The 25,855-nt window shown below is 46.4% G+C and overlaps 3 protein-coding genes across 3 annotated transcripts; 1 reads left to right on the forward strand and 2 right to left on the reverse strand.

The window, feature by feature from the left end:
* Window positions 1–858: 858 nt before the first annotated feature.
* On the reverse strand, window positions 859–3,963 carry LOC100280625 (uncharacterized). Its single transcript, NM_001153543.2, has 7 exons — window positions 3,828–3,963; window positions 3,165–3,224; window positions 2,994–3,043; window positions 2,816–2,880; window positions 1,613–1,704; window positions 1,428–1,499; window positions 859–1,222 (listed from the first exon to the last, which is right to left on the reverse strand). The coding sequence occupies exons 1-7, from the start codon at window positions 3,828–3,830 to the stop codon at window positions 1,184–1,186; spliced, it is 381 nt and encodes a 126-aa protein (NP_001147015.2). The 5' UTR covers window positions 3,831–3,963; the 3' UTR covers window positions 859–1,183.
* Window positions 3,964–4,111: 148 nt separating this feature from the next.
* LOC100283056 (uncharacterized) lies at window positions 4,112–5,092 on the forward strand. The gene has a single exon (NM_001155958.2). The coding sequence runs from the start codon at window positions 4,208–4,210 to the stop codon at window positions 4,832–4,834; it is 627 nt and encodes a 208-aa protein (NP_001149430.2). The 5' UTR covers window positions 4,112–4,207; the 3' UTR covers window positions 4,835–5,092.
* Window positions 5,093–8,052: 2,960 nt separating this feature from the next.
* LOC100501659 (Plant-specific TFIIB-related protein 2) lies at window positions 8,053–9,800 on the reverse strand. Its single transcript, NM_001196337.1, has one exon. It carries the CDS (start codon window positions 9,698–9,700, stop codon window positions 8,774–8,776), a length of 927 nt encoding a protein of 308 aa, NP_001183266.1. The 5' UTR covers window positions 9,701–9,800; the 3' UTR covers window positions 8,053–8,773.
* Window positions 9,801–25,855: the final 16,055 nt, after the last annotated feature.

A 25,855-nucleotide genomic window follows, 5' to 3' on the forward strand; every position in this document is an offset into this window, starting at 1 on the left:
GTATCTAAATTAACAAATTTTGAAATTTAAAACTATTTTAGTTTCTGTATTTAATAATTTAATGAATAAAATAAAATAAAGAGACTAAAAATTAGTCCATACAAACCAAACAACCATTAACCTCTCGTACCCAATTCGCAGTGGCCAAGACCGGCGATGACGCTGAAGTGAAAATGGAGGAAGCGGACGACTAGGCAACTGGCGTCCTGCCGTCCTGGTGATCCCGGAGGGCTGGATCCAACTAGCGCAAGATAAGCATCGCGAGCATTGACAGAAGCAAATTCGCATCAAAGAAACCAATTCTATCTGTACAAATGTGGTGTTAAGTGAAGTGAGAAGCTGGATTTTTTTTTGGTATAAAAAAGGGATCAGTGGGGTGTTTGATCTCCGTTTGTAAATTGTGATGACATGCAAGAGCCAAGAACTGAAAATGTCGTACTCTATCTGTTTAGAGTAAAGTTACAGCGATTGTTTTCCTAATTTTGGAATACATATGGCATGAATAAAGTTTTTCAGATGCAAGTTGAAATTGTCATCATGTCATGCTTGTGTCTATTTCACCATTTGTCCCAGGGTCTCCCACCATTGCGGTGTTTTGCTAAACTCAAGGAATCCAATGGCACAATTAGCTTGAATCTGACAGCACCGTTGCAATTCTAGATGATGATGGTCACATCCTAAACTAACAGGTAGCGGTATCTGAACACCATCGAGCCGTTCGTTGAGCTGCTTTCTTTTTCCATCGTTGATCCTCACAAGTGCATACATGGCATCTATCTAGAAGCGGACTGCAACGCCCTCTGTTTACATCTGCAGCCTCCGCTGCATGAATGGGATGACGGATGCATAGCGCACTGTACATGACATGCCATTTTGGCGCAAACAACTCAACAGGCAGAAATAAAATGAGTGCAAAACGCACCCATTAATAATGCCATGACTCAAGGAAGAACAGTGTTTCGGGGATAAACACAGCCAATATCGACTGTCCTCGATGGGGGCACACACACCAAAATAAGACATCGGATCATATACCGCCGAATATCCAATGAAATAGTCTACCAAGTACCAAGTTTTCATTGCTGCTGATAGTCGCATGAGATCATTGTCTAAACAGTTCGGTACCACTTTTAATTTATCACAAGCCAATAATACACTCGAAGCAGAGCCTTGCAGGTTGCATCTAATCATCGTCGTCAAGGACATTCCGACGCCTCTGAATCTGTAAGGGGCAAACAGGAGTCAACAAAGAACGCTAACTTGTTCTGTCAAAAGAAATCTCTGGGGTTCTACTCTTGCATTGCTGAAAACTCAATTAGCTTCTATAGACTTCTACCCACTATCGGAGGTACAGTACTTTGTTCAATATAGGTGAAGCAAGAATAGTGCTGTTCAAAGTTTAATAAAATCCACCATGCTTTACATACCGTAACTTTGGTTTGCTTGCTTGTGTGGCTGTTAATTTGTTCTAGAAGGGAGATAAGTCTTTCTTCAGACACCTGTAAACCAAAAAAAAACCCAGCAATTTTTTATGGTTCCTCTATTGAATTTTTAAAGACCAAAGAGTAGACAAAGCCACAAAGGGACGAAGGAATATGTGCTTGGCTATTACCTTCTCAGATATTCCACCAGTTTGAGCAGCTCTCAGCAAAACATCCTCCACCCCTCTTGCTTTGTCAGGTTTGACCAAAGCTATGCGGGAAACTGTCAAATTCATGCAAAGGTAAGCATTGTATTACACTTCCTCCACTTCAACACAGGCATCTACTTCTGGAACAACAATAACTATTCTATCCCCTCTGCAGAAACTCAAATTATCCATTTCAGCAAAATATGCCATTATCAGCTACAACAAAAAATGAACAAACAAATTGAACTTCAACACAATTAGTACTTTCCAATTTATTCTTGTATTGAACTTCCACCACAGATGCAACTATTTCCAATGTTTATATAAAGTATTTTGATCATTGCAAGTATTGTGCTGATTGCTCTAGATTAGCAACATTTTCATCTTAGAGAAGACTAGTTACACAAAACATAAACGACATAGAAGATTCCACTCAACAAAGTAAGTTGTCTGAAATGGCAAACAAAAACATCACCCATAAAAAAATCCATCTCAACATGTAACTTTTGTTCCCAACATGCATTTTTTTTCTTATTTGTTCCAATAGCTACATATGAGGAAAATTATGCAATGATTCATCAAAGAATGCTGATGATCTCTAGCTGTAACGATGTGGACAGAACAACTGTCCTGGTCGTTTCAGGAATATAGACCCACTGGACCAGCACACAACAGTTCACACCAAAGGTTTCTGGCCCTGCTTTATAAAAAAACAAAAAAAAACATTTCCCAGGAACACCAGCATTGAAGCAGCGCAATTACAACCTAAGTGCCCCCTTGCTTAGACTGGAAACCATGACAGCATGATTGGAGCCCGAGCCCAAACCGGTAACACAGAATTGGGCAGAGCCCAAGCCACATAGTGCTGCTGACCTCACTCTAAAACTTCCACTACCAAACGACAGGAACTAAAATTCAGAAGAGAGAAAATAACAGACTGCAATAATTGCATAACAAAAGAATTTGTCAAGTATTTCATCCAACTTTAGCAGGTAGACTTGCAGAGCTCCCTAAAAACACATAACAGGTTTCCACGCTATGGAGCAAACAAGTCGCTAAAAGATAAATCACACAAGGGAAAAAACTTTACCTCCAGTAGCCCTTTGAATGTAAATGATTTTATAAAAATGTATTAATCACAAGCACATATATAAATAACACATGATATTCATAACAAGAACTTACGCCTTTCTCTTGCTTCAGAAGATAATATCTGAGCAAGCATCATCTGCCGGCGTTCCTCAGCTTCCCTGATAGAGAATTAGATTCAAATTCAATTCAGTATTCCCCAGGTTCCACAGAACATAACTTGAAATGATGAGCTGTAACATCCAGGAAAAGATGGTGGAGGAATGGACCATACTGTTTCGCGTCTTCCTGAGCCTTTTGTTGGCCCGCATTTTGCTGATTTGCCTAATTAAAAGTTAACATCAGATCAAAAGCCAGTCAACTGAGGAGCACCAAAACAAGCACTTGTGCAAGGACATCTACATGTGACAACTTCAATTTATGTATTGAGAGTTTGGTATCTTACCGCACCGTGTTGTAGTTCTCGCATCCGTCTCTGCCTGATAGCTTCCAACTCTGGGTCAGCCTGACAAACAAAATTGTTCAATTCCATCAGAACAAGTGACCCAACAAAAGCATATGGCTGTGAATACTGGATAGAAGCAAACTGTTCATGCTTGTGCCATATCTAAAGCCGATAAATACATTTGAATTGCCTAAATCCAATTGAATTTAAGTTAAGATGTTTTCTTTTTCCTAAAATACCGAGTTAAACAGAAACATGAAAATACTTAAGAAAATAAAAAGTTAACTAATACTGATTTATTACAAATTGCGATTGGTGATTGATTTTGAGTCAAAATGACAGCGAAGGCTACCACAAAATATCAGAGAAGTAATCCTTCAAAGGTAAAGGAATACATGCTGAACTGCTGATATTAGATATAAAGGCACATAAACACAACAGAAGAGATGGAAGGAATCCGAGGGAGGCACTAAGCATAAAGAACATGAATCAGGATGAGTAAGTAATCAAATAATGCATCACAAAGGGGAATCGCAGACCGCTGCCCATCAGATGCTTAACCTTCCTTCTAAAACAGAACTTAAACCCTAAGATTCAAACACAGACAGAAGTCCACAGATCCTCACAACCAAAAATACATGGGAATCAGAGCGCCAATCTCACCATCTTCCGCGCCCGCAGCGGAGATCGCAAGCCCCCACTCCGGACTTCACTTGAGCGGCGACGGCGTCCGCGGCGAGCTGTGGCAGGCAATGAGGCAACAGCGAATCGAGCCTTTTTCCTTTTTTTCCGCGTGGGTGGAATGGAACGCGAGTCCGCGACCCGTTTTTGCTCTCGCCTTTCCACCCCAACGTCCCATCTCAGCCGTCCGATCTGAAAACTCTTCTCCACGCCGTCCGATTGGAACATCCTGGTCGCTTTTCCTTCGGTGAGACACCTCCACTTTCGAACGCCTTTTTACTATTTTTTTTCTATTCCCATTTCCACCCTCGCACCGCATCCACCTCCACCGCGCCGCCGCGAGAGGGGGAGGAGGGTTTCCGATGGAGAACGGCGAGGAGACGTTCGCCTCCCCCACTGCCGCCGCCGCCGCGGACTTCGAGATCTCCATCAACGGCGGGGACAGCACGCCCAAGCTCCACAATTTGGCGGACGAGATGGAGGCCCTCCGCGCGGCGAAGCGCGACCTGGAGGAGAAGCTCGATGCCGTGGGACACGAGAACCGGTTCCTGTCCTCTGAGTCCCGGCGCCTCGAGGTCCTGGTGTCCCAGGCCCGCGAGGAGGTCGCCGCTGCCGAGCAAGTCGCCGCCACCAAAGAGAGCGAGGCCGCCACGCTCCGCGCCGAGGTCGAGCGTCTCCAGGGCCTCCTAGCCGCAGAGAAGGCCAGCCATGAGGAGGAGATGCGCAGGGGCGCAAGGCTCGGGGACCAGCTGCAGACCGCGTACCAGGAGAAGGCCGCCCTTGAGGAGGAGATCGAGACCCTGAAGGGTTCCGCCACTGCCGAGGGCAAGGGCGGGAAGGAGGAAGAGGAGGGACGTGATTCCGTTTCTGCCAGGGCCGGGACGCCTAAGGATGAGGGCGTGGTGTCTCCCGCTCTTGTGGCTGCCGCGGCTGCTGGAGCAGCTGTCACGGCTGCCATCGCGGTGGTCTTGCTCAACCTCAAGAGATGATGTGGTGGTCCGATGCTCGGGAAGTTTTGATCTGCTGCTATGGCCTATATGAGAATGGGTTATCCGTTTTGTCGTGGTACTAGTGTTGCTGGACTCAGTGTGGTATCTTTACTATCAGCTGGATAATATATTAGAGGTTAGAACAACCTATATTGCAAGTACTTTTTATTTTCTGCAGTTTTCCATGCTAATAAGAGTTGTGAACACAAACGTGAGAGGTAATTGAGGTCAGGTGTGTTGTTTTGAAGTTGCACCTAATTCGTGATTTTGAGTTATCATGACTTGGATGGTTTGTACTGTTATGCCTTGTGCTTCCCTGAATGATTGTTACCTTTGTTTCTGAAGTCTCTATGTGTTGGAGATGATGATGGCCCAGAGTGAGGGTGCACTGCAAGAAATCGTACCAATTTTCTTGTGATAGTTGTTGTCAGTCTTTTCAGGTAAATGCTGAGCAGGTATGCTACTTTGTTTAGTAGATGGCTTGAGATGTTTTAAATTGCAAATTTGAAATATGTATGACTGTTTGCATGTCTCTTACTGCTTGACATGGCTGCTAGTCTGTATGGCTGGTAATTAGAGATGTGTTGATCTCAATGGATTATCTTGCATTTATGAATTTGTTATTAAGGATCCATGAATTTGTTTGGTGGGTTAGGGTATGTAGGGGGTCTCATGTCATTCTATCCCGCTTTTTAATATTGAGCACTGATCAGCTGGTTTGGATATCCCAAAGGCATCAAAACTTGGATGTAACATGTTTGGCTTGACCTGTTTTGATATCCAGTAGGCATCTAGTTAGATATGCTTGTTTCATTGGCATTGGCATGTTCCTTTTTTGCTCATAGATAAATAGTTATACGTGTCTACCTACTGCCCGAGGCAATTTTTTTTAGCAATGAGCCAATGATCATAGAACTGAGTCCATGTTACTTGATTAGAAGAATAGGCTCAAGTGTAATCGATCTGCAGCTGATTCTTCAAGCTTCTGTACACACTACATCGTTTTGCTGAATCTCCTTGTGCAAAACAAGAAACCATGTGGCTTGTCTGTTTGTAGAACACTGTAGCTTATCGGCGGAACCTATCTTAATTCTGTCGATCATTCTGTCCAGTGGTTTTCATTGGGATGTTATGACATTTGTGATGAGCAGCAGTACAGATTTAGCGTTTCAGGGCTTTAAGTTAGGTAGCAGCGTATCAGCCTGGAGTTGAGAGCTCGTTGGTCAACATATCTTACTGGCAACCGTGCGTTCTCTAGCTTGGTTCCGTTTGTATCTCATATAAGTTCCATGGGTATGTTCTTCCTCTATATCAAAATAGAATTTGTTTTACTTCTTTGCTGGATTTATGCAATGCTTGCTGTATATATATACTACTCTATTAAGAACTTAATATGAGCATCTGGTGCTACCATGGCTTTCCATCCTCCGCGCTGACACTTTGGACCCGCCCCACACGTCCCGCCGTGTCCTGGGTCCCATGCTCATAGGTCCCATGCTCAGTGCTCGCGCAATGCTCTCTTAGCTACTGTCCTATGGACCCAGCACTCGCGTAACTAGCTACTGTCTCTGTCCAGCACCTGACCACGCAGCTACCATACCACACAAAAAATAGTGCAAAGCGAGCATTCAAACCCAAACCCTCTTGCTCTAGAAAAATTTAGGGCTAACCACCGGACCGGACGTACCTTAGTGTTTAGAAATTAAAAATAGTTATATTTGAATAAATATCTCAATACCTATTTATATGATATATAACAATCGTAGCAAAATGTTTTATATACGTGTCCACATTCATCATCGTCTAGTTGAATATAGGCATACAAATCAAGAGCTAAAACGAATACTATTTTGGAATGTAGTGTTTGATAAATAATACTCCCCTCCCTCATTCTAAAATATAATTCGTTTTAGCCTAATTACACATTCATTAAGTAACATATAAATATAGTTTGCATGTATGTCTATATTCATTATCATCTAAATAAATGTGGATAGAAAAAAGTAGGCTAGAAACTGGGCTAAAAAGAACTATATTTTGGAACCCAGGAAGTAGCTAGTTGCTTACACAAACTATTTGTATCAGGGTGTGCTGAAGTGCCATTTTCTTAGTGGTGGTTATATCTCTGTCCCTTCTGTTCTGTTGGTGGTAGAAGATGCAGGAATGCGTGGTGGATGGTAGATTTTCGGACGGTAGGACGCTTGGAAGTGGACTCGGCAGAAGATTTCTGTGTTGGCTTTGGTAGATGTATCAGATATTAGATAGTTCTCATTTTTGCCTGATTATAAGTTCTGATAGTCATACAGTTCGGTTCCTATAAAAAAATTACATACTAATAGTAATACTACTACGGTACTACCATTACTTGATGAGTTCTGACAGTCGTGCAGTTCAGTTCTTATTAAAATGATAGTACCGTCTGGAAGGTGACAAGACGCTCAGTGAGACAGCGACGAGCTTTTGGCATGCGCGATTGTGAATAACTGATGCACAGGATGCATCATGAACACAACCAATTTACTTAGGGCCTGTTTGTTTACCCCCAGATTATATAATCTGGATTAAATAATCCTAAGAGGCAAACAAACAGTCCAGCTTATTTGCCCAGATTATATAATCTAACCCCTTAGATTATGATAATCCATAAGCAAGTGAGGAGGTGCTTATTTCAGATTATTTTTTCCCACTTCCCCACTACCCTTTCAAGTTTCTTAGAAATTACCCATCATTGCCATTATAATCCACCGAATCGTTTTTGCGCCTAGTACTAGTCAATTTGGGGATGAAGAAGGTGACATGAATGCCTTCCGTGATAATATTGCTAATGCAATATTTGCCAATGTCAATTGAATTATTTTTTTATATATATATGAGTTTCAACCTAGTACAAATATAGAGGGCATTCTTGTCTTCCTCACACAAAAGAATCCTATTAACAACTCAAATAATCTGGGTAAACAAACAGGACTACTCAGATTATATAATCCAGATTATATAATCCTCCAAAAATAATCCAGATTATATAATCCATGGGGGGTAAACAAACAGGCCCTTAGGGCCTGTTTGTTTACCCCAATGGATTATATAATCTGGATTATTTTTGGAGGATTATATAATCTGGATTATATAATTTGGATTATATAATCTGAGTAGTCATGTTTGTTTACCCAGATTATCTGGCGTGTTTCTGTTGGGCGACGGGCTTCTCCGATCCGATAGGCGCAAAAACGATTCGGTAGATTATAATGGCAATGGTGGGTAATTTCTAGGAAACTTGAAAGGGTAGTGGGGAAGTGGGAAAAAATAATCTGAAATAAGATCAATATTTTACACACACAAAAAAAGGGTGGGTAGTAAGCCCAAGAGAAAATGCAGCCGGGCTGGGCCTTAACATAAAAGGGTTAAAAGTAAAAATTAAGACATCAGCAAACCGAGGATACCAGATTAAAAAACCCTAACTTAAATGGGCCCCGTCTGATACCGCCCGTCGCGTCCCGCGACCTTGCGAGCGCACCGGCGGCGGCAAGGGCATCAATCTTGACGGCGAGATCCCCAGTCGTGGAGCCCTCTCTTCGTCAATGCCCTGCCAGGCGGCGGCGGCTTTCCTCCCGCGAATCAACTCCGAAAGACAAATTTCAATGGAAAACGTTAGCAATTGGGATATTTGATTTTTTTCCCCTTAGTTTTTCTTTTCTTGTGCACAGAAAAGAAATACAGGGACAATAACTCTTTTGACTTTAGAAGATGAATATTTTGTTTGTTATACAGAAATTCCAAATGAGAGATGAATTTGTGTCTGAGTTAAGCAAACAAGGTGAAGTTGTGTCTCAGTTAAGCAGACAAGGGAATGAGATTAAAGAAACAGATCAGCTATAAGCCTACAACCAAAAGTACAACCATATATACAAGCAAATCCAATGTCGCCCTCGCCCCCCTACTTCAGGGGAAGAGCAGGTCGGCGTGCGGGTAGAGTTCCCTGTATGCCTGCTTGATGGTGTTCTCGGCGACGCCGGTGGCCGCGGACACGTCCCGGATGGAACTCCCGGCGCCGGCCCGGCGCTCCATGGCCATGAAGACGATGGCGGCGGCGGTGGAGTCCGGGTTGCGCCGTACGTCGAGGTGGTCCTGCATCCTCCGCGCGGCCTCCTGCACGGCGCGCACCTCGCCCTCCCCGATCCCCAGCAGCGAGCCGAAGCGCTCCACGTAGTCCGCCGCGCGGACGACGCCCATGTCCATGGCCTCGCCGCCGGCCTCGTCCCCGAGGCGCTTGCGGATGAGCGCGATGAGCTTGCCGATGTCCTTCCTCGCCGCGGGCCCGTCGCGCGTCGCCGCCGCCAGCTCCTTGAACGTCCGGGGCGCGCCCGCGCTACGGCACGCCACGTAGAGGCACGCCGCGTACAGCGCGTCGCCGCTCCGCCCCGCGCCCTTGGTGTAGTAGTGGTGCGACTTGGACTTGCCCTTGCGCTCCTCCATCCTCATGAACACCTCCACCGCGCGGTCCCGCGCGCCCGCCGCGATCCCGAGCCGGGCCGCCATGTCGGCGATGGCGCGGTGCTCCTCGGGCATGTCCCTCTCGCCGAGGGGCTGCTGTGCCTGCGCCTGCGCGCCCTCATGCACGACCGCCGCCGCCGCCGCCGTCGCAAGCTCCTCCTGCAGATGGCCCTGCGGATGCCTGGTGTTGAGCGAGAGCGCCACGGCCGCGGGCTCCTGATCGGGCGTCCGCAGCGACAGGGTTACAGAGCCGCGCATCCACTGCAGGCCGAGGCCGGACGAGGATGCCTCCGGGGCCGAAGGTATCCTCCTCGGCAGGGCGGCTTCCTCGGCCGCGGAGTTGTGCGTGTCGATCGGCGCCGAGGAGCAGTCCATGCACGCGTTCGCGAGGCGCTGACGTCGCTCGGCCTCAGCGGCGGCGGGCGTTTCGAACCAAGAGATGACGTTTCGGTGGCACTCTGGTGGTCTGGTGTTGAGTTGTGTGGGCCGGGCAGTAGCGCTGGTCGTGTCTCCTGTCCCCCCTTCTCGTGGCGGCGACGTCGCATAGATGGCGGGGCTGCTATTTATAGGCGGTGCCAAGGTCGGTGCCGGTTCATCCCGTTCCACTTTTGATTGGCGTCTGCTGCCATGCTACGGTTACCCTTATGCCTCGTTGGATCCAGATCCAACGGACGCAACTGCCAGTGAAGTTTACAATACAACGGGGGCCCACGGAATCACACGCCGGTTTTGGATCTGGCACCATGGATTTTTTTCTTTGGGAAACGCGAATGGCCCTCTACCATCATGGATAAGAGGGTGTTTGGTTTCTAGGGACTAATTTTTAGTCTCTACATTTTATTTCATTTTAGTTCCAAAATTGCTAAATATGGAAACTAAAACTCTATTTTAATTTCTATATTTGACAATTTATATACTAAAATGGAATAAAATGAAGGGACTAAGGCCCCGTTTCAATCTCACGGGATAAACTTTAGCTTCCTGCTAAACTTTAGCTATATGAATTGAAGTGCTAAAGTTTAGTTTCAATTACCACCATTAGCTCTCTTGTTTAGATTATAAATGGCTAAAAGTAGCTAAAAAAAGCTGCTAAAGTTTATCTCGCGAGATTGGAACAGGGCCTAAACATTAGTCCCTTGAAACCAAACACCCCTAAATCTTATAAATAGCATGTCTAAATTCCGGATTCGATCATCCTCGACGATGAATTTTATATTGAATTAAAAAAATCTTCTCACTGTGCTCCGCCCACTCTTGGTTAAGTTCTGCGCGCTACCCTTTGACTGGGCCGCCACAGAGTGGGCAGTGACTAGACCTAACCTGCCCGAAAAAACCCGTTCCGACACAACACGACCAATGCAACAGGCTGCTAAACCCTAAACCCTAAAACTTGACCCAAAGCCAAAAACCTAGCCCAACCCGAAAAAATCTAACCTGACCCGACATTAGGCACGGGTCATGTACGTGCATGCTAAATAGTTCAGAACCCGACTTTAACCCGACCCGGACCGACGTTTGAACAGGTCTAGCGGTAACAACCCGCTAGTGATGGGGGCCCAGGGTTCAGGGATTTTCTCGGCTTGGACCTTATTTCGGTCTCTTCTTAATATAATACCGAGAGGACGGTCTTTCTCTCTCCAACCATTTTTTTATTTGGGGAACAGACTGAGTTCAGTGTATTTGTTTTCCATTTTTTTTACAACGGACTCCATATATATAACTATATATTTGGTAGGTATATTAGAAGCCTTGAGCTTCAAATAGTTAGAGAAAGCCCAGTCCGATCACCTCTGCAATATGGTCCAGCCCAGCGCGCCCATCCACCCTCAAGCTAGGCTGTCGGGTGCGCACTTGACCCAACATCTGATCGCGCACAAAAGAGAATGCATGCATGAGTCAAACATGTTTTCCTGCATGCGCGTAAATTTAGGAAAGAGATGTGTGACAATTTCTATTTTTAAATGTTTTATTTCCTCCATAAATATATGATCCCTGCAACAGCTATGCAGCCAGGCTCGCCAGGACCAGTTTATGATATATACTGATACTAAATATGCTATACGATGCAAATATTTATGCAATTCAGTATACTGTGTAAAAATCTGTTACCTGCTGCATGTGCACAAAATTAGTATGACAAAAATGTACTATGAAAGAAAATTAATTGGCATGTATGGAAACAAAAAATTATATTTAATGATTTATTTCCTCTATAAATATATGATAGCTCCAATAGCCATGCAGCTAACCTCGTTATAACTAATTTATGATATATATTGATACTAATTATGCAAAAAGTTGTATGCATTTATGCAATTCGGTACACTACGTAAAAATCTCTTTTCTGTTACATGCGCACAAATTTAGGATGATAAGAGCAAGTCCAATAGACTGGCTAAATAAGCCGCGCTCTGTAAAATAAAGAAAATTCTCATGAAAACGGCTTCCAACAGACTCTGTTTTAACCTCACCATTTTATCTCGCTCGGTATCGTCTCATCGTCGCTAGCCATCTTTGGATAGCCCTCCGAGCTCGCCATCTCCTAGCTATCCTGCTCCCTTCTGTGCTCTACAACTTTTGTTTCCCGCGCTCATGCCTTCACGCTTTGGTACGCGCCTGTTGGGGGCCTTCGTCTTCCGAAGGTCCTCAAAAACATGATTTAACAATGTTTTCCAAGTGTAACACATGAACAGGTACCTTCGGACTCGGGTTAAAACCATATACGATGTGAAAAGCATGGGCGAGACGAAGGCTGATGTTGCTCCGAAGCTACGCGCAAGGAAGCTTCGACGCAATGGCGGAAAAAGGAACCGACTTAAAGGGGAAAAGACTATCTAGTCCCCATTGGGTTGCCCATAAGTCAATACTAAATATGAAGGGCATGAATGTAAATTTACACAGGCTGCGTCCTGTGCCTATAAATAGATGAACAGTACCCCCGTACTGTTCACGCCGACTTGTATTCATTCATGCGTCACGCTTGGACTTTTACCTTCTATCAAGCCGAAGGTAGAAATGTAATTCGATATTGTTTCTGTTTATCCATGTTAATATGAAAAAGATATATTAATAATGTCATATGATTATTCATGTTGTTTCTTATATTTCACATGCTTCTTCTTTCATTAACATATTCTGCGATGATGAAGGTATGTCCTTCATGACCTTCGTCTGAAGATCATTATATCCTAAGAGAAATAATGATTCGAAGGACGAAGGACCTTTAACCATTAACATTTGTGTTGCCTTGTTCTTAACTCATCGCATTTGAGAACAAGTCCCTAACATTGTCGCCCACCTCCGGTGTACCCACTTCCACAACCTTCGGCAAAGCACTGACCTTCATCATGCCGCCGAAGAAGATAACATCGCCAGGGGCTGCTGCACTGTAGCCACTAGACACAAACCAGGAGACTCTCTCTATCCTAGAGGCTCGAAGCCAGAAGAGAAAGGCCACCAGTCCAACACTCCAGGAGGAAGAGTTGGACCAAGAGATCAGGAACATGGAAATCATCCATCAACAAGTGCAAAGGAAGAAGGAGAAGATGGCTCGGCTGGCCGATCTTCAAAGGCGTATCAACGAAGCTACTGAAGAAGTGCGTCATCTTGCCCAAGATGACCAAGATCGAAGGCCCCAACACAGGGAGCTTCGTCAAGAGGGCTTATTCAACGAAGATGGATGGTATGATGATTTTAATCATGATACCTTTACCTTTAATGATGCTTCTCCCTTGGCAGCAGAATTGCAGGTTATCCCATGGCCACAATCCTACAAACCACCCCAGCTACCCATGTACGATGGGCACTCGGACCCAAAACAATTTCTGATGAGCTATGAGGCAACAATATCCTCATACAGAGGCAATGCAGCTGTCATGGCTAAGTCCTTCGTCATAGCAGTCTGGAATGTGGCCCAGACATGGTATTCTTCCCTTCGGCCAGGGACAATCACGTCATGGCAAAAGCTTAAGGACATGCTGGTGACCAGTTTCCAAGGCTTTCAGACGAAGCCAGTCACAGCTCAGGCCCTATTCCAGTGTACGCAAGACCATGAGGAATACCTTCAGGCGTATGTCCAAAGGTTCTTGCGACTAAGGGCACAAGCACCCACAATGCCAAATGAAATTGTCATTGAGGCCATGATTAATGGTCTTCGGCCAGGACCTACAACTCAATACTTCGCCAGGAAGCCCCCACAAACACTGGAGAAGCTGCTTCAGAAGATGGATGAGTACATCTGGGTTGACAACGACTTCCGCCAAAGAAGGAAAGAAGCTTACAGATTCTCGGAGATGACCAGGGGCTTCGGAGGAAGAATCCACCCAAGGCATGTTAGGTCAATCCACAGCTCCAGTCAGAATGATGACAAAGGAAGCCAGCTTCAGAGGCCACGGTACACATCACAATCTTTGGGGCAACAATAAAGCTCTTTCAGGCCACCAACTCCAAGGGGCAGAGGCGCTAGGGGCTTCGAAGGAAGATATGGGGATCAGCCCAGAAATATCTATTGCTTATTATGTGGTGAGGACAAGGGCCATACTACAAGAATGTGCCAAATCACCATTCTAAAGCAAAAGGAGATCGCAGAAGCCGAAGCTCGGCAGAATCAGCCGAAGCAGGTCTTGCACACTGCTTCGTGCCATTCTCCTTACATACCAGAATATATGGGCAATCATCCTGCAGCTTTTGTTGCTTCGGCTAGCCATTCACAGGCTTCCTGGCCACAGCTCCCACCCCCACCACCACTGCAACCGACCTATTCCCGAAGCCAGCAACCAGAAGGGCGCCAACACTCCCAACAGCAACGTGAATTCAGGGAGGAATCCGAAGATCGCACAGTCAACAGTACCGTGCCAGAATCAAAGCACATTTATTGAGCGATATCCTACCTCTGAAATACTTTTATGTTCTATGTCATTTTGATTTTCAATAAGGAACAAGTAATGTAAATCTAGTTTTAATTCCTTGTAATAATTTCGCTTCTATTAGAAATGGTGAAAGGGAAATGTGCCCTTGGGCCATTTCTAAGTGTTTTGGTGATTTAGTGTCCAACACAAGTGCTTAAGTGTTAATATGTGCAAGGTGGTGGACAAAGTGCAAATCAAGTCAAAAGGTATGTTTCTCAGACTTAGTACATTGTTTTAAAGACTAATGTATTGTGTCTAAGTGCTGGAAACAGGAAAAAACAAATTGGAGAGAGATAGCTTTGTTTCAGCCAAAGCCAGCGCTGTCTGGGTGCACCGGACTGTCCGGTGGTGCACCGAACAGTGTCCGGTGGTGCACCGAACAGTGTCCGGTGTGCCAGGCTGGCTCAGGCGAACTTGGCGCTCTCAGGAATAAATTAGCGGCGTACGGCTATAATTCACCGAACTGTCCGGTGAGCCAACGATCGGTCGGGCCAACGGTCGGCTGCGCGATCTGCGCGAGACACGTGGCCGAGCCAACGGTCGGGAGGGGGCACCGGACTGTCCGGTGTGCACCGGACAGTTGAAAGGGAAATGTGCCTTGGGCCATTTCTAAGTATTTTGGTGATTGAGTGCCAACACAAGTGCTTAAATGTGAATTTATGCCCATGGATGAACAAAGTGCAAATCATGAGTAAAGGTATGTTTCTAAGTCTTAGTACATTGGTTTTGAGTACTAATATACTTGTCTAAGTGTTAGAAACAGAAAGAAGAAGAAAAGAAGAGAGGTGCAAAAGACTTGGCTGTGTACAGCCAAGACTCAGCTCGGTCTGGCACACCGGACTGTCCGGTGGTGCACCGGACAGTGTCCGGTGCGCCAGGCTGACTCGGCGTGAAGTAGCCGCTCTCGGGAATTCGCCGACGGCGTACGGCTAAAATTCACCGGACTGTCCGGTGTGCACCGGACTGTCCGGTGAGCCAACGGTCGGCTGAGCCAACGGTCGGCCGCGGATTCTGCGCACGACACGTGGCCTGGCCAACGGTCGGAAGGGGGCACCGGACTGTCCGGTGTGCACCGGACATGTCCGGTGCGCCAACGGCTCCCAGATCTGCAACGGTCGGCTGCGCTGTTTAAGGAAGGAAATCGGGCACCGGACTGTCCGGTGCACCCGACGACAGAAGGCAAAGATGGCCTTCCAGATTTGCTCTCAACGGCTCCTAGCTGCCTTGGGGCTATAAAAGGGACCCCTAGGCGCATGGAGGATATACCCAAGCAACCTAAGAGCATTCTTGATCATCCACACTCAGTCTTTGCGCATTCGTTTGTCATTCTCAGTGATTCGAGCTCCGTTCTAGTGAGAACTTTGAGATAGTCTTTTGAGCTCGATTCTTGGCCGTGTGTGTGCGCATTTTGCTGTGGATTTGTGTGCGTTGCTTCCCTCCCTTACTTCGTGCTTCTTTGTGAAATTCAATTGTAAGGGCGAGAGACTCCAAGTTGTGGAGATTCCTCGCAAACGGGAAAAGATCAAAGTAAAGAAGAACACCGTGGTATTCAAGTTGATCATTGGATCACTTGAGAGGAGTTGAGTGCAACTCTCGTCCGTTGGGACGCCACAACGTGGAGTAGGCAAGTTCTGTACTTGGCCGAACCACGGGATAACCACCGTGTCATCTCTGTGATTGATTTCTTGTGGTTTTTTGTGTTTTGGCTCCTCTCTAGCCACTTGGCATTAACTGTGCTAACGCTTAATCACAGTTTTGTGGCAATAAGTTTAAGTTTTACAGGATCACCTATTCACCCCCCCTCTAGGTGTTCTCAATTGGTATCAGAGCCATTCTCTTCAAGAAGGGACTAATCGCCCGGAGAGATGGATCCTAAGGGAAAGGGGATGGTGGTCGACAACAACGAGAAGGAGTCTATCTTCAACGAGCCGAAGAATGACAAGTCTACCGACTTGGGCTCAAGCCACAAGCGCAAAGATGGGAAGAAGAAGAAGACAAGGCGCATCAAGGAGATCGTCTACTACGACAGCGACGAATCCTCCTCTTCCCAAAAGGACGACGACAACGACTACAGGAAAACGGTCAATTCGAACTTTTCATTTGATTATTCTCGTATTCCACATAGTTCAAATTCGCATTTGCTTTCCATTCCTCTTGGCAAACCTCCACACTTTGATGGGGAGGACTACGGATTTTGGAGTCACAAAATGCGTAGTCATATATTCTCTCTCCATCCAAGCATATGGGAGATTGTAGAGAATGGAATGAAATTTGATAGCTCGGATAGCCCTCTGTTTATTAATGAACAGATTCATAAAAATGCACAAGCTACTACTGTGTTGCTAGCCTCTTTGTGCAGGGACGAGTACAACAAGGTGAGCGGCTTGGACAATGCCAAGCAGATATGGGACACCCTCAAGATTTCTCACGAGGGGAACGACATCACCATGCTCACTAAAATGGAGTTGGTGGAGGGCGAACTTGGAAGGTTTGCGATGATAAGGGGCGAGGAGCCAACCCAAACATACAACCGGCTCAAGACCCTTATCAACAAAATAAGGAGCTATGGAAGCACACGATGGACGGACCATGACGTCGTCCGACTATTACTAAGGTCCTTTACCATTCTTGATCCTCATTTGGTGAATAACATTCGTGAGAATCCCATGTACACCAAAATGTCACCCGAAGAAGTCCTAGGAAAATTCGTCAGTGGGCGAATGATGATTAAGGAAGCAAGGTACGTGGACGACGCCTTGAATGGACCGATCAACGAGCCGCAACCTCTTGCTCTCAAAGCAACAAGAAGCAAGGAGGCGCTACCTAGCAAGGTGGCACAAATTGAAGCGGCCGGACTTAATGATGAAGAAATGGCCCTCATCATCAAAAGATTCAAGACGGCGCTTAAGGGTCGCAAGGGACAGCCAAGCAAGACCAAAGCCAAAGGGAAGCGCTCATGCTTCAAATGCGGTAAGCTTGGTCATTTTATTGCTAACTGTCCCGACAATGATAGTGATCAGGACCAAGGGAACAAAAGGGAGAAGAAGAAGCATTACAAGAAGGCCAAGGGCGAGGCACATATCGGAAAGGAGTGGGATTCGGATTGCTCCTCCTCCGACTCCGACAATGAAGGACTTGCCGCCACCGCCTTCAACAAATCAACCCTCTTCCCAAACGAGCGTCACACATGCCTTATGGCAAGGGAGAAGAAGGTGAGTACTCGAGACACCACTTATGTTTCTTCTAGTGATGATGAGTCTAGCGATGAGGAAATAGATTACTCTAGCTTGTTCAAGGGATTGGATAGAAATAAGATTGATAAAATCAATGAATTGATTGATGCCTTGAATGAGAAGGATAGACTCTTAGAGAAACAAGAGGATTTATTGTATGAAGAACATGATAAATTTATAGAAGCACAAAAATCCTATGCTTTAGAAGTTAAAAGAAATGAAATGCTTTCTTTTGAACTATCTACTTGTCATGAAACCATTTCTACTTTAAAAGGTGTCAACAATGATTTAAATGCTAAATTAGAAGTAGCAAATAAATCCAATTCTTGTGTAGAACATGTTGTAATTTGTACTAGGTGTAAAGATTTTGACATTGATGCTTGTAGTGAACACCTAGTTTCAATTTCCAAGCTTAATGATGAATTGGCTAGTCTTAATGCTCAACTTAAGACTAGCAAAAGTGATTTTGAGAAACTAAAATTTGCTAGGGATGCCTACACGGTTGGTAGACACCCCTCAATTAAGGATGGACTTGGCTTCAAGAGAGAAGCCAAGAACTTAACAAGCCATAAGGCTCCCATTCCCACCAAGGAGAAAGGGAAGGCCCCTATGGCTAGTAGTGCTAAAAAGAACCATGCGTTTATGTACCATGATAAGAGACAAACTAGAAATGCTTATAGAAGTTACAACGCTTATGATGATTTTGATTCTCATCACATGTTTGCTTCTAGTTCTTCCTATATGCATGGTAGAAATATGTCTAGGAAAAATGCTATTCATCATATGCCTAGAAAGAATGTTATTCATGCTCCTAGGAAAGTAGTGAATGAACCTTCTACAATTTATTGTGCCTTAAATGCTTCCTTTGCTATTTATAGAAAGGATAGGAAAGTAGTTGCTAGGAAGTTAGGGGCAAAATGCAAGGGAGACAAAACTTGCATTTGGGTCCCTAAGGATATTTGCACTAACCTTGTAGGACCCAACAAGAGTTGGGTACCTAAGACCCAAGCCTAAATTTGCCTTGCAGGTTTATGCATCCGGGGGTTCAAGCTGGATTATCGACAGCGGATGCACAAACCATATGACGGGGGAGAAGAAGATGTTCACCTCCTACGTCAAGAATAAGGATTCCCAAGATTCAATTATATTCGGTGATGGGAATCAAGGCAAGATAAAAGGGTTAGGTAAAATTGCAATTTCTAATGAGCACTCTATCTCTAATGTGTTTTTAGTGGAGTCTCTTGGATATAATTTGCTATCGGTTAGTCAATTATGCAATATGGGTTATAACTGTCTATTTACAAATGTAGATGTGTCTGTCTTTAGAAGAAGTGATGGTTCACTAGCTTTTAAGGGTGTATTAGACGGCAAACTTTACTTAGTTGATTTTGCAAAAGAAGAGGCCGGTCTAGATGCATGCTTAATTGCTAAGACTAGCATGGGCTGGCTGTGGCATCGCCGCTTAGCACATGTGGGGATGAAGAACCTTCACAAGCTTCTAAAGGGAGAACACGTGATAGGTTTGACTAACGTGCAATTCGAAAAAGATAGACCTTATGCAGCTTGTCAAACAGGTAAACAAGTGGGAGGAGCACATCACAGCAAGAATGTGATGACCACCTCAAGACCGCTGGAGCTGATGCATATGGACCTCTTCGGACCCGTCGCCTATCTGAGCATAGGAGGGAGTAAGTATGGTCTAGTTATTGTTGATGACTTTTCCCGCTTCACTTGGGTGTTCTTTTTACAGGATCACCTATTCACCCCCCCTCTAGGTGTTCTCAATTGATACCAATTGAGAACACCTAGAGGGGGGGGGGGGTGAATAGGTGATCCTATAAAACTTAAACTTATTGCCACAAAACTGTGATTAAGCGTTAGCACAGTTAATGCCAAGTGGCTAGAGAGGAGCCAAAACACAAAAACCACAAGAAATCAATCACAGAGATGACACAGTGGTTATCCCGTTGTCACACCCGGTTTTAAAAGGCAAACCGAATGCGAACCATGTACGTGCCAGGATCAGTTATTCACGTACACAGCAGTTACATAATATGGACATCATCACACAGTGCTCAAAATAGTATTAAAAGGGAATAATAGTCGATTACATCGTACGTCTGAGACGTCCATATAGTTCTTACAATAAATCAAAGTGCGGAAAAGAAACGTAGATAACGCGGCCTTCACAGGCAGCCGACTGGGGGGTTGCCGCTAACCCACACCTAGAACTCGTCGTAGTCTTGGAACTCCTGGAAGTCTCCTTCCACAGCTTCATCTTCGCCTGAGCAGTGGTTGCAATGCTGACAACCTGGGGGGGGGTTTGGTGTGTAGAGCAAGGGTGAGTACACATCAACATACTCAGCAAGTATCCTGTTTGGCTGTAGTGGACTAGCTTTATGTGGGGATAAGTCAAGCAGTTGCTTTTAGTTGGTCAGGTTATTACTTACTAGTAGAAAGCCAGGTTTTAACATTAACCCAAGTTATTAGCCCAATGTATCCTTTCCGAACGGAAAGAATACCACTTACCAATACCATAATCGTAATCAGAACCATCAATCTCATTGTCACCTGTACCAAAGTATCTCTGATCAAGTATCACTAATCTCTGGAGCTCCCTTGGCCGCTCATAACCGTGAGCACGGCTGATATATCAGTTTCATAACACTCTGCAGAGGTTGTGCACTTTACCCACAAGCCGTGATTCCCTCTCTGGCCCGGGCTTGCAAGACCCTTATTCACTCCCGAGGTGAATGGCCAGGGATTCACTACGAAGCCTTTACAAAGATTCCCCGGGACTGTAGCCACCCGTTAGGTTTCCTAAATGCACCGCACTCCTCCCCAAGGGGCGAACCCAAACTTGGCAGAGCGAGCCGCATACACCGAGCCCCATTGACGGCACGACGGCTAAGTGAACTACACCCCGGATCCTCTAATTATTCAGCTAAGGGCACCCCATTCCACCCTCATGGTTGCACTGTTTTCCCGGGCGGTCATCCATAGAACAGGTCCTTACGGAGAGGCACTCGAGAAACCGCTCGAGCCCCCTTGAAGACCACAAGTACCACATCATAATAAGAGAAGGGAAAACAGCGTATCATAGATAATCTCATCATGTTCATTGATTAGAGTTTGAGCAATAGCATAAAGCTAAACAGTAATAATCCAACCCAGATAGGTAAACAAGGACATGGATAACAAAAAGCTAGTCAATCCTTAGGTATAAATGTGTAATGCGGGAGGTGAATTAAAGAATGATTAGGACAGAGATAGGTCAAAGGACACTTGCCTCCACCAAACGACTGCTGCTCAGGGGCTTCTCCTGCGAATTCCTCGGGCTCTTCGACCGGATCATTCTCTATGCGAGCGCAAACATACATACATCCACATATTTAATACAAAAGAACAGTACACCATACAAGGGAACAAATAAAGCGAATATGCATCAAGTATGACATTCCATATCGCATTCATTATGGTTAGAAAGAAACGGGGAAAGGGTTTCGCAGGGGGTTAAATCTTATGCACTAACGATCAATTACAATTGGTTCTTAACAAAAGAATTCTGTTACATATACACTAATGGAAACCTAATCATTTTAAGTTGATCAACATTGAACGAGATAAACAGTTAATCACATGAATCAATTAGCTTAACGAAATTTTAAATTAAACTTCCTATTTCAATAACATTAACAATGATTAGCCTACCTAAAATAAAATAACTATGATCACAGAAAGTAAATAAAATAAAATAAAAATAAAAAAAAACAGAGGGGGGGGGGGGGCGGTTGAACCGGCCCTAGGGGCGGTTGAAACCGGGCGCGGGCGCGGACGGCGAGCCAGGCGGCCGGGGCGGCTGAGCCGGCCCGGTTGAACCGGCGGCCAGGCGAGCGCGGGCGGGAGGTGGGGGGGGGGGGGGGGGGGGGGGTCGGGCTGGCCAGGCGGCCGAGCACGCAGGGGCGGGGGCGTGGCCGGGCGGGCGGCCAGGGCACGGCCAGGCCGGCGCGCCGGCCAGGCGGCCAAGGGGCCGGGCGGGCGGACGGCCGGGCGGCCAGGGGGCGCGCCGGCTGTGGGCACGGGGGGGGGGGGGGGGGGGGGGGGGGGGGGGGGCGAGCCGGCCATGGCGGCGGCCATGGCGCCGAGCGGCGAGGGGAAAGGGGAGGGGGGGGGATGGGGGAGGGAGGAGAGAGGGAGGAGGGGGGGGCTCACCCGGCGTTGGGGAGCGACGGCGAGGGGCGGCCGGCAGGGGGCGGCGGCCGAGCAGGGGGCGGCGGCGGCTTAGGGCAGGGGCGGGTAGGGGCGGCGCTAGGGGAGAGAGAGGGAAAATGAGAGAGAGGGAGAGGGATTGGGGGGTTTTGGGGAAAAATAAAGGGAGGGGGGCGGCATGGGCCAATTGAGCCCAAAGGGGGGCGCCAGGGGCGGCTGGGCCGGCCGGGGTCGGCCCACGGCGCGGGAGAGAGAGAAAAAGTGGAGAGAGAAAGAGAGAGAAAAAAGAAAGAAAAGATCTTCTCCTCATTTTCGAAATCCGATCTTTCTACATGAATGCATTTGCACTTTCAAAGCAATCAAAAGAAATGCAAGGTTCGGCATGGTGCATCAAACAACATAAAGTATTTAGGGTTTTTCTTACACGGGAAATCCAAACCGAATCCCGCGAGAACTTTGGAAAAGGTCAAGGTTTAGCGAGGGGAAAACGAAAAGGAAAAGGTAACGCCCGAATTTTGGCGAGTAAAGAAAAGAAAAAATTCAACTGCAAAATTCGGGGCGTTACAAACCTATCCCCCTTAAAAGAATCTCGCCCTCGAGATTCAGGGCTGGCTAGCAAAGAGCTCTGGGTACTTGGCCATCAAATCATCTTCACGCTCCCAGGTTGCTTCTTCCTCAGGGTGGTGATTCCATCTGACTTTGCACATTCTGATGGTCTTCCTTCGGGTGACTCTATCTGCAACCTCAAGGATCTGAGCTGGCTTCTCAACATAGGTCAAGTCCTCCTGGACTTCCAGACCTTCCACTGGCAACTGCTCTTCTGGCACACGCAAGCACTTCTTCAACTGAGACACATGAAAGACATTATGCACAGCAGACAAATTCTCGGGCAAACTGAGCTGATAGGCCACTTCTCCTCGCGAATTGTTCAGAAATCCGAGACTCAACCTGTCAAACTCTTTGGCCAACTCATAAGGCATCGGACGAGCGACCATCAGATTGACTTGACTCTTTCTGCTCAAAGCATCTGCCACTACGTTTGCTTTGCCTGGATGGTAATGAATCTCCAACTCATAGTCTTTGATCAACTCTAACCATCTTCGTTGCCTCATGTTCAACTCTGACTGAGTGAATATATACTTCAGACTCTTGTGGTCTGTGTAAACATCGCATTTCTGTCCATACAGATAGTGCCTCCAGGTCTTCAGTGCGTGAACCACTGCTGCCAACTCTAGATCATGGATTGGGTAGTTCTTCTCATGAACCTTCAACTGTCGGGACGAGTAAGCCACAACTCTTCCCTCTTGCATCAACACACATCCCAAACCTGTGTAGCAAGCATCACAATACACCGAGAAGGGCTTGTGCACATCAGGCAAGACTAGGACAGGCGCTGTAGTCAACTTCTCTTTCAGCGCTTCAAAGGCCTCTTGGCATTTCTGGGTCCACTTGAACTCAACTTTGTTGCCTAGCAACGCTGTCATTGGTTTCGCAATCTTCGAAAACCCTTCAATGAATCACCGATAATATCTGGCCATTCCAATGAAACTCTTGATTCCTCTAGCATCTGTTGGCGCTTTCCAGTTCAAAATGTCTGCCACTTTCTTCGGATCCACAGCCAATCCTTCTTTGTTGATTATGTGACCCAAGAACAGGACTTCACTGATCCAGAACTCACACTTGCTCAACTTTGCATACAACTGGTGCTCTCGCAATCTCTGCAATACCATCCTCAAATGATCTGCATGCTCTTCTTCGCTTTGGGAATAAATCAGAATGTCATCAATGAATACCACCACAAACTTATCAAGATAATCCATGAATACACTGTTCATCAGATTCATAAAGAAGGCTGGTGCATTGGTCAAACCAAAAGACATCACTGTGAACTCATACAAACCATACTTGGAAATGAATGCCGTCTTCGGAATATCCGAAGGTCGGATTCTGAGCTGATGATAACCTGACCTCAGATCGATCTTGGAGAACACACTGGCTCCTCTCAACTGGTCGAACAGATCTTCTATTCTGGGCAAAGGATACTTGTTCTTGATCGTGACCTCATTCAAAGCTCGATAATCGATGCACATCCTCTTGGTGCCATCTTTCTTTTCCACAAATAGGACAGAGGCGGCCCAAGGCGAGGTGCTTGGCCGGATGTAACCTTTCTCTGACAGCTCATCAATCTGCTTCTTAAGCTCAACCAACTCTGGTCCAGATATTCTGTAAGCTCTCTTAAAGATAGGGGCGGTTCCAGGAAGAAGCTCTATGGCAAACTCAACTTTCCGCTCTGGTGGCATACCCGGTAAATCCTTTGGAAACACATCTGGGAATTCAGACACAACCTTGATACTCTCAATTGGATCTGCTTCACTGCTATCGACAGCTATCTGATAACAACTTCCTTTCTTTGGCTCAGACGGGACTAACTCGGTCACCACTTCCTCTCCTAGTGGGGACACCAACTTTATTGTCCTTTTATCACAACTGATAACTGCCTGATACTTATCTAGCCAATTCATCCCTAGGATGACATCTATTCCCTGAGTACCCATTACTATAAGGTTGGCGGGAAACGCTATCCCCCTTATTTTCACACTTATATTTAAACAAATGCTATCAGCTCGAATTCTACCACCAGTTGAGTCAATTTGAATGGGGGTTGACATGGTAGTAATCGGAAGATTATGTGCTTCTACCCATGATGCAGTAATGAAAGAATGCGTTGCTCCAGTATCAAATAACACTTCTGCAATATGGGAGTCGACTGGGAACATACCTACTATCATGCCGGGGGTCTCCTGAACTGCTTCAGCCTCCAAGTGATTCAATCTTCCATGATTATAGCGCTGTTGAGGGCGGTTGCCTGCTCCAGGCTGAGACACATTCTGCTTTGCTGGGGCATTGGGGCCTGACTGCTGCTGGGCTGCCTTCTTCGGACATTGCATCACCCAATGGCCCTGCTCCCCACAGTGGAAACATGCCCTGTTTCCAACCTGAGCTGGTGCTGCCTGACTGTTCTGCTGGTTTGCTGGGGCAGGGAGACGAGGGGCCTGCTGATTCTGCCTTTGAAACTGACCTCCTGACTGATTGCTCTGACGGTTCTGGTACTGATGCTGAGGATACTGCCTTTGGAACTGCTGATGCTGCTGACGCTGCTGAGGTGGACGCTGATTCTGCCTGAACTGCTGAGGTTGATTGCCTGAAAAACGAGGACGATTGCTGCTTCCAGGCTGGGGTCCACTGATCTTGCGCTTACGATCTTCCATCTCCTTACGCTTCCTTTCTGTCATGATCGCTCTATCAATCAGGTGCTGGAATGTTGGGAAGGTGTGATTCATCAGTTGATACTGCAGGGGGTCGACCAAGCCTCTCAGAAAACGGTATTGTCGCTTGGCGTCAGTGTTGACATCTTCAGGAGCATAGCGGGACAACTGCAGGAACCTGTCTCGATACTCACTGACAGATGATGACCCTTGCTTAAGGGCCAGGAACTCCTCCTTCTTCACTGTCATCAGACCTGCAGGCACGTGGTACTGACGAAAGCTACCTCTGAATTCTTCCCAGGTGATGGCGTCAGGATGGGCATGGGTGGCGAGGTAAGACTCCCACCATGATTGGGCTGCTCCTCTCAACAGACGGGGACCATACAAGACTTTCTCCCTGTCATCGCACTGAGCGGTATGCAACTCCCGCTCCACAGTGCGCAGCCAATCTTCAGCATCCATGGGGTCAGAAGAATGAGCGAACGTTGGTGGATGACCTCTCATGAATTCAGCACGCTTATCTCTGGGCATCTGAGGCATCTGAGGCTGGGGTGGTGCTTGCTGCTGTTGCTGCTGCTGCTGCTGCTGAATGGCGGCCAGAGTCTGACCGATGGCTTGAACTGCCTGAGTCTGCATCATAAACATCTGCTCAATCGACATCGGGGGCGGGGGCGGCAGGTGCTGCTGCTGAGGCACCTCCTCCTGTTGAGCGGCTCGCTCCTGTTGAGCACGCCTTCCTCCTCTGCGCCTGTTCTCTGACATCTGCAGAACGCAACCACACATCAGAACTGATCTGGCAAATCTTGCAGCATAAGAAAAGAGAATAGAGTTCTTCAACAGCACTGAACAGATGAGCATCTTCACTGATCTCCAACACAGACCACACAGCTTCTCAGATAGAAAGGAAAGTGGAAT

The sequence above is a fragment of the Zea mays genome, chromosome 6, assembly GCF_902167145.1.
Source record: "Zea mays cultivar B73 chromosome 6, Zm-B73-REFERENCE-NAM-5.0, whole genome shotgun sequence".
NCBI classification, from domain to species: Eukaryota; Viridiplantae; Streptophyta; class Magnoliopsida; order Poales; family Poaceae; genus Zea; species Zea mays.

What these genes read in the sequence shown, in the direction of transcription:
- LOC100280625 (NM_001153543.2), bottom strand. An exon ending in GCTCAGGAAGACGCGAAACA is followed by an intron (nt 2,881 to 2,993) that starts GTATGGTCCATT and finishes ATTCTCTATCAG; the next exon opens with GGAAGCTGAGGAACGCCGGC. An exon ending in CTGGTGGAATATCTGAGAAG is followed by an intron (nt 1,500 to 1,612) that starts GTAATAGCCAAG and finishes TTTGGTTTACAG; the next exon opens with GTGTCTGAAGAAAGACTTAT.
- LOC100283056 (NM_001155958.2), top strand. Translation starts at nt 4,208, where the DNA reads ATGGAGAACGGCGAGGAGACGTTCGCCTCCCCCACTGCCGCCGCCGCC.
- LOC100501659 (NM_001196337.1), bottom strand. Translation starts at nt 9,700, where the DNA reads ATGGACTGCTCCTCGGCGCCGATCGACACGCACAACTCCGCGGCCGAG.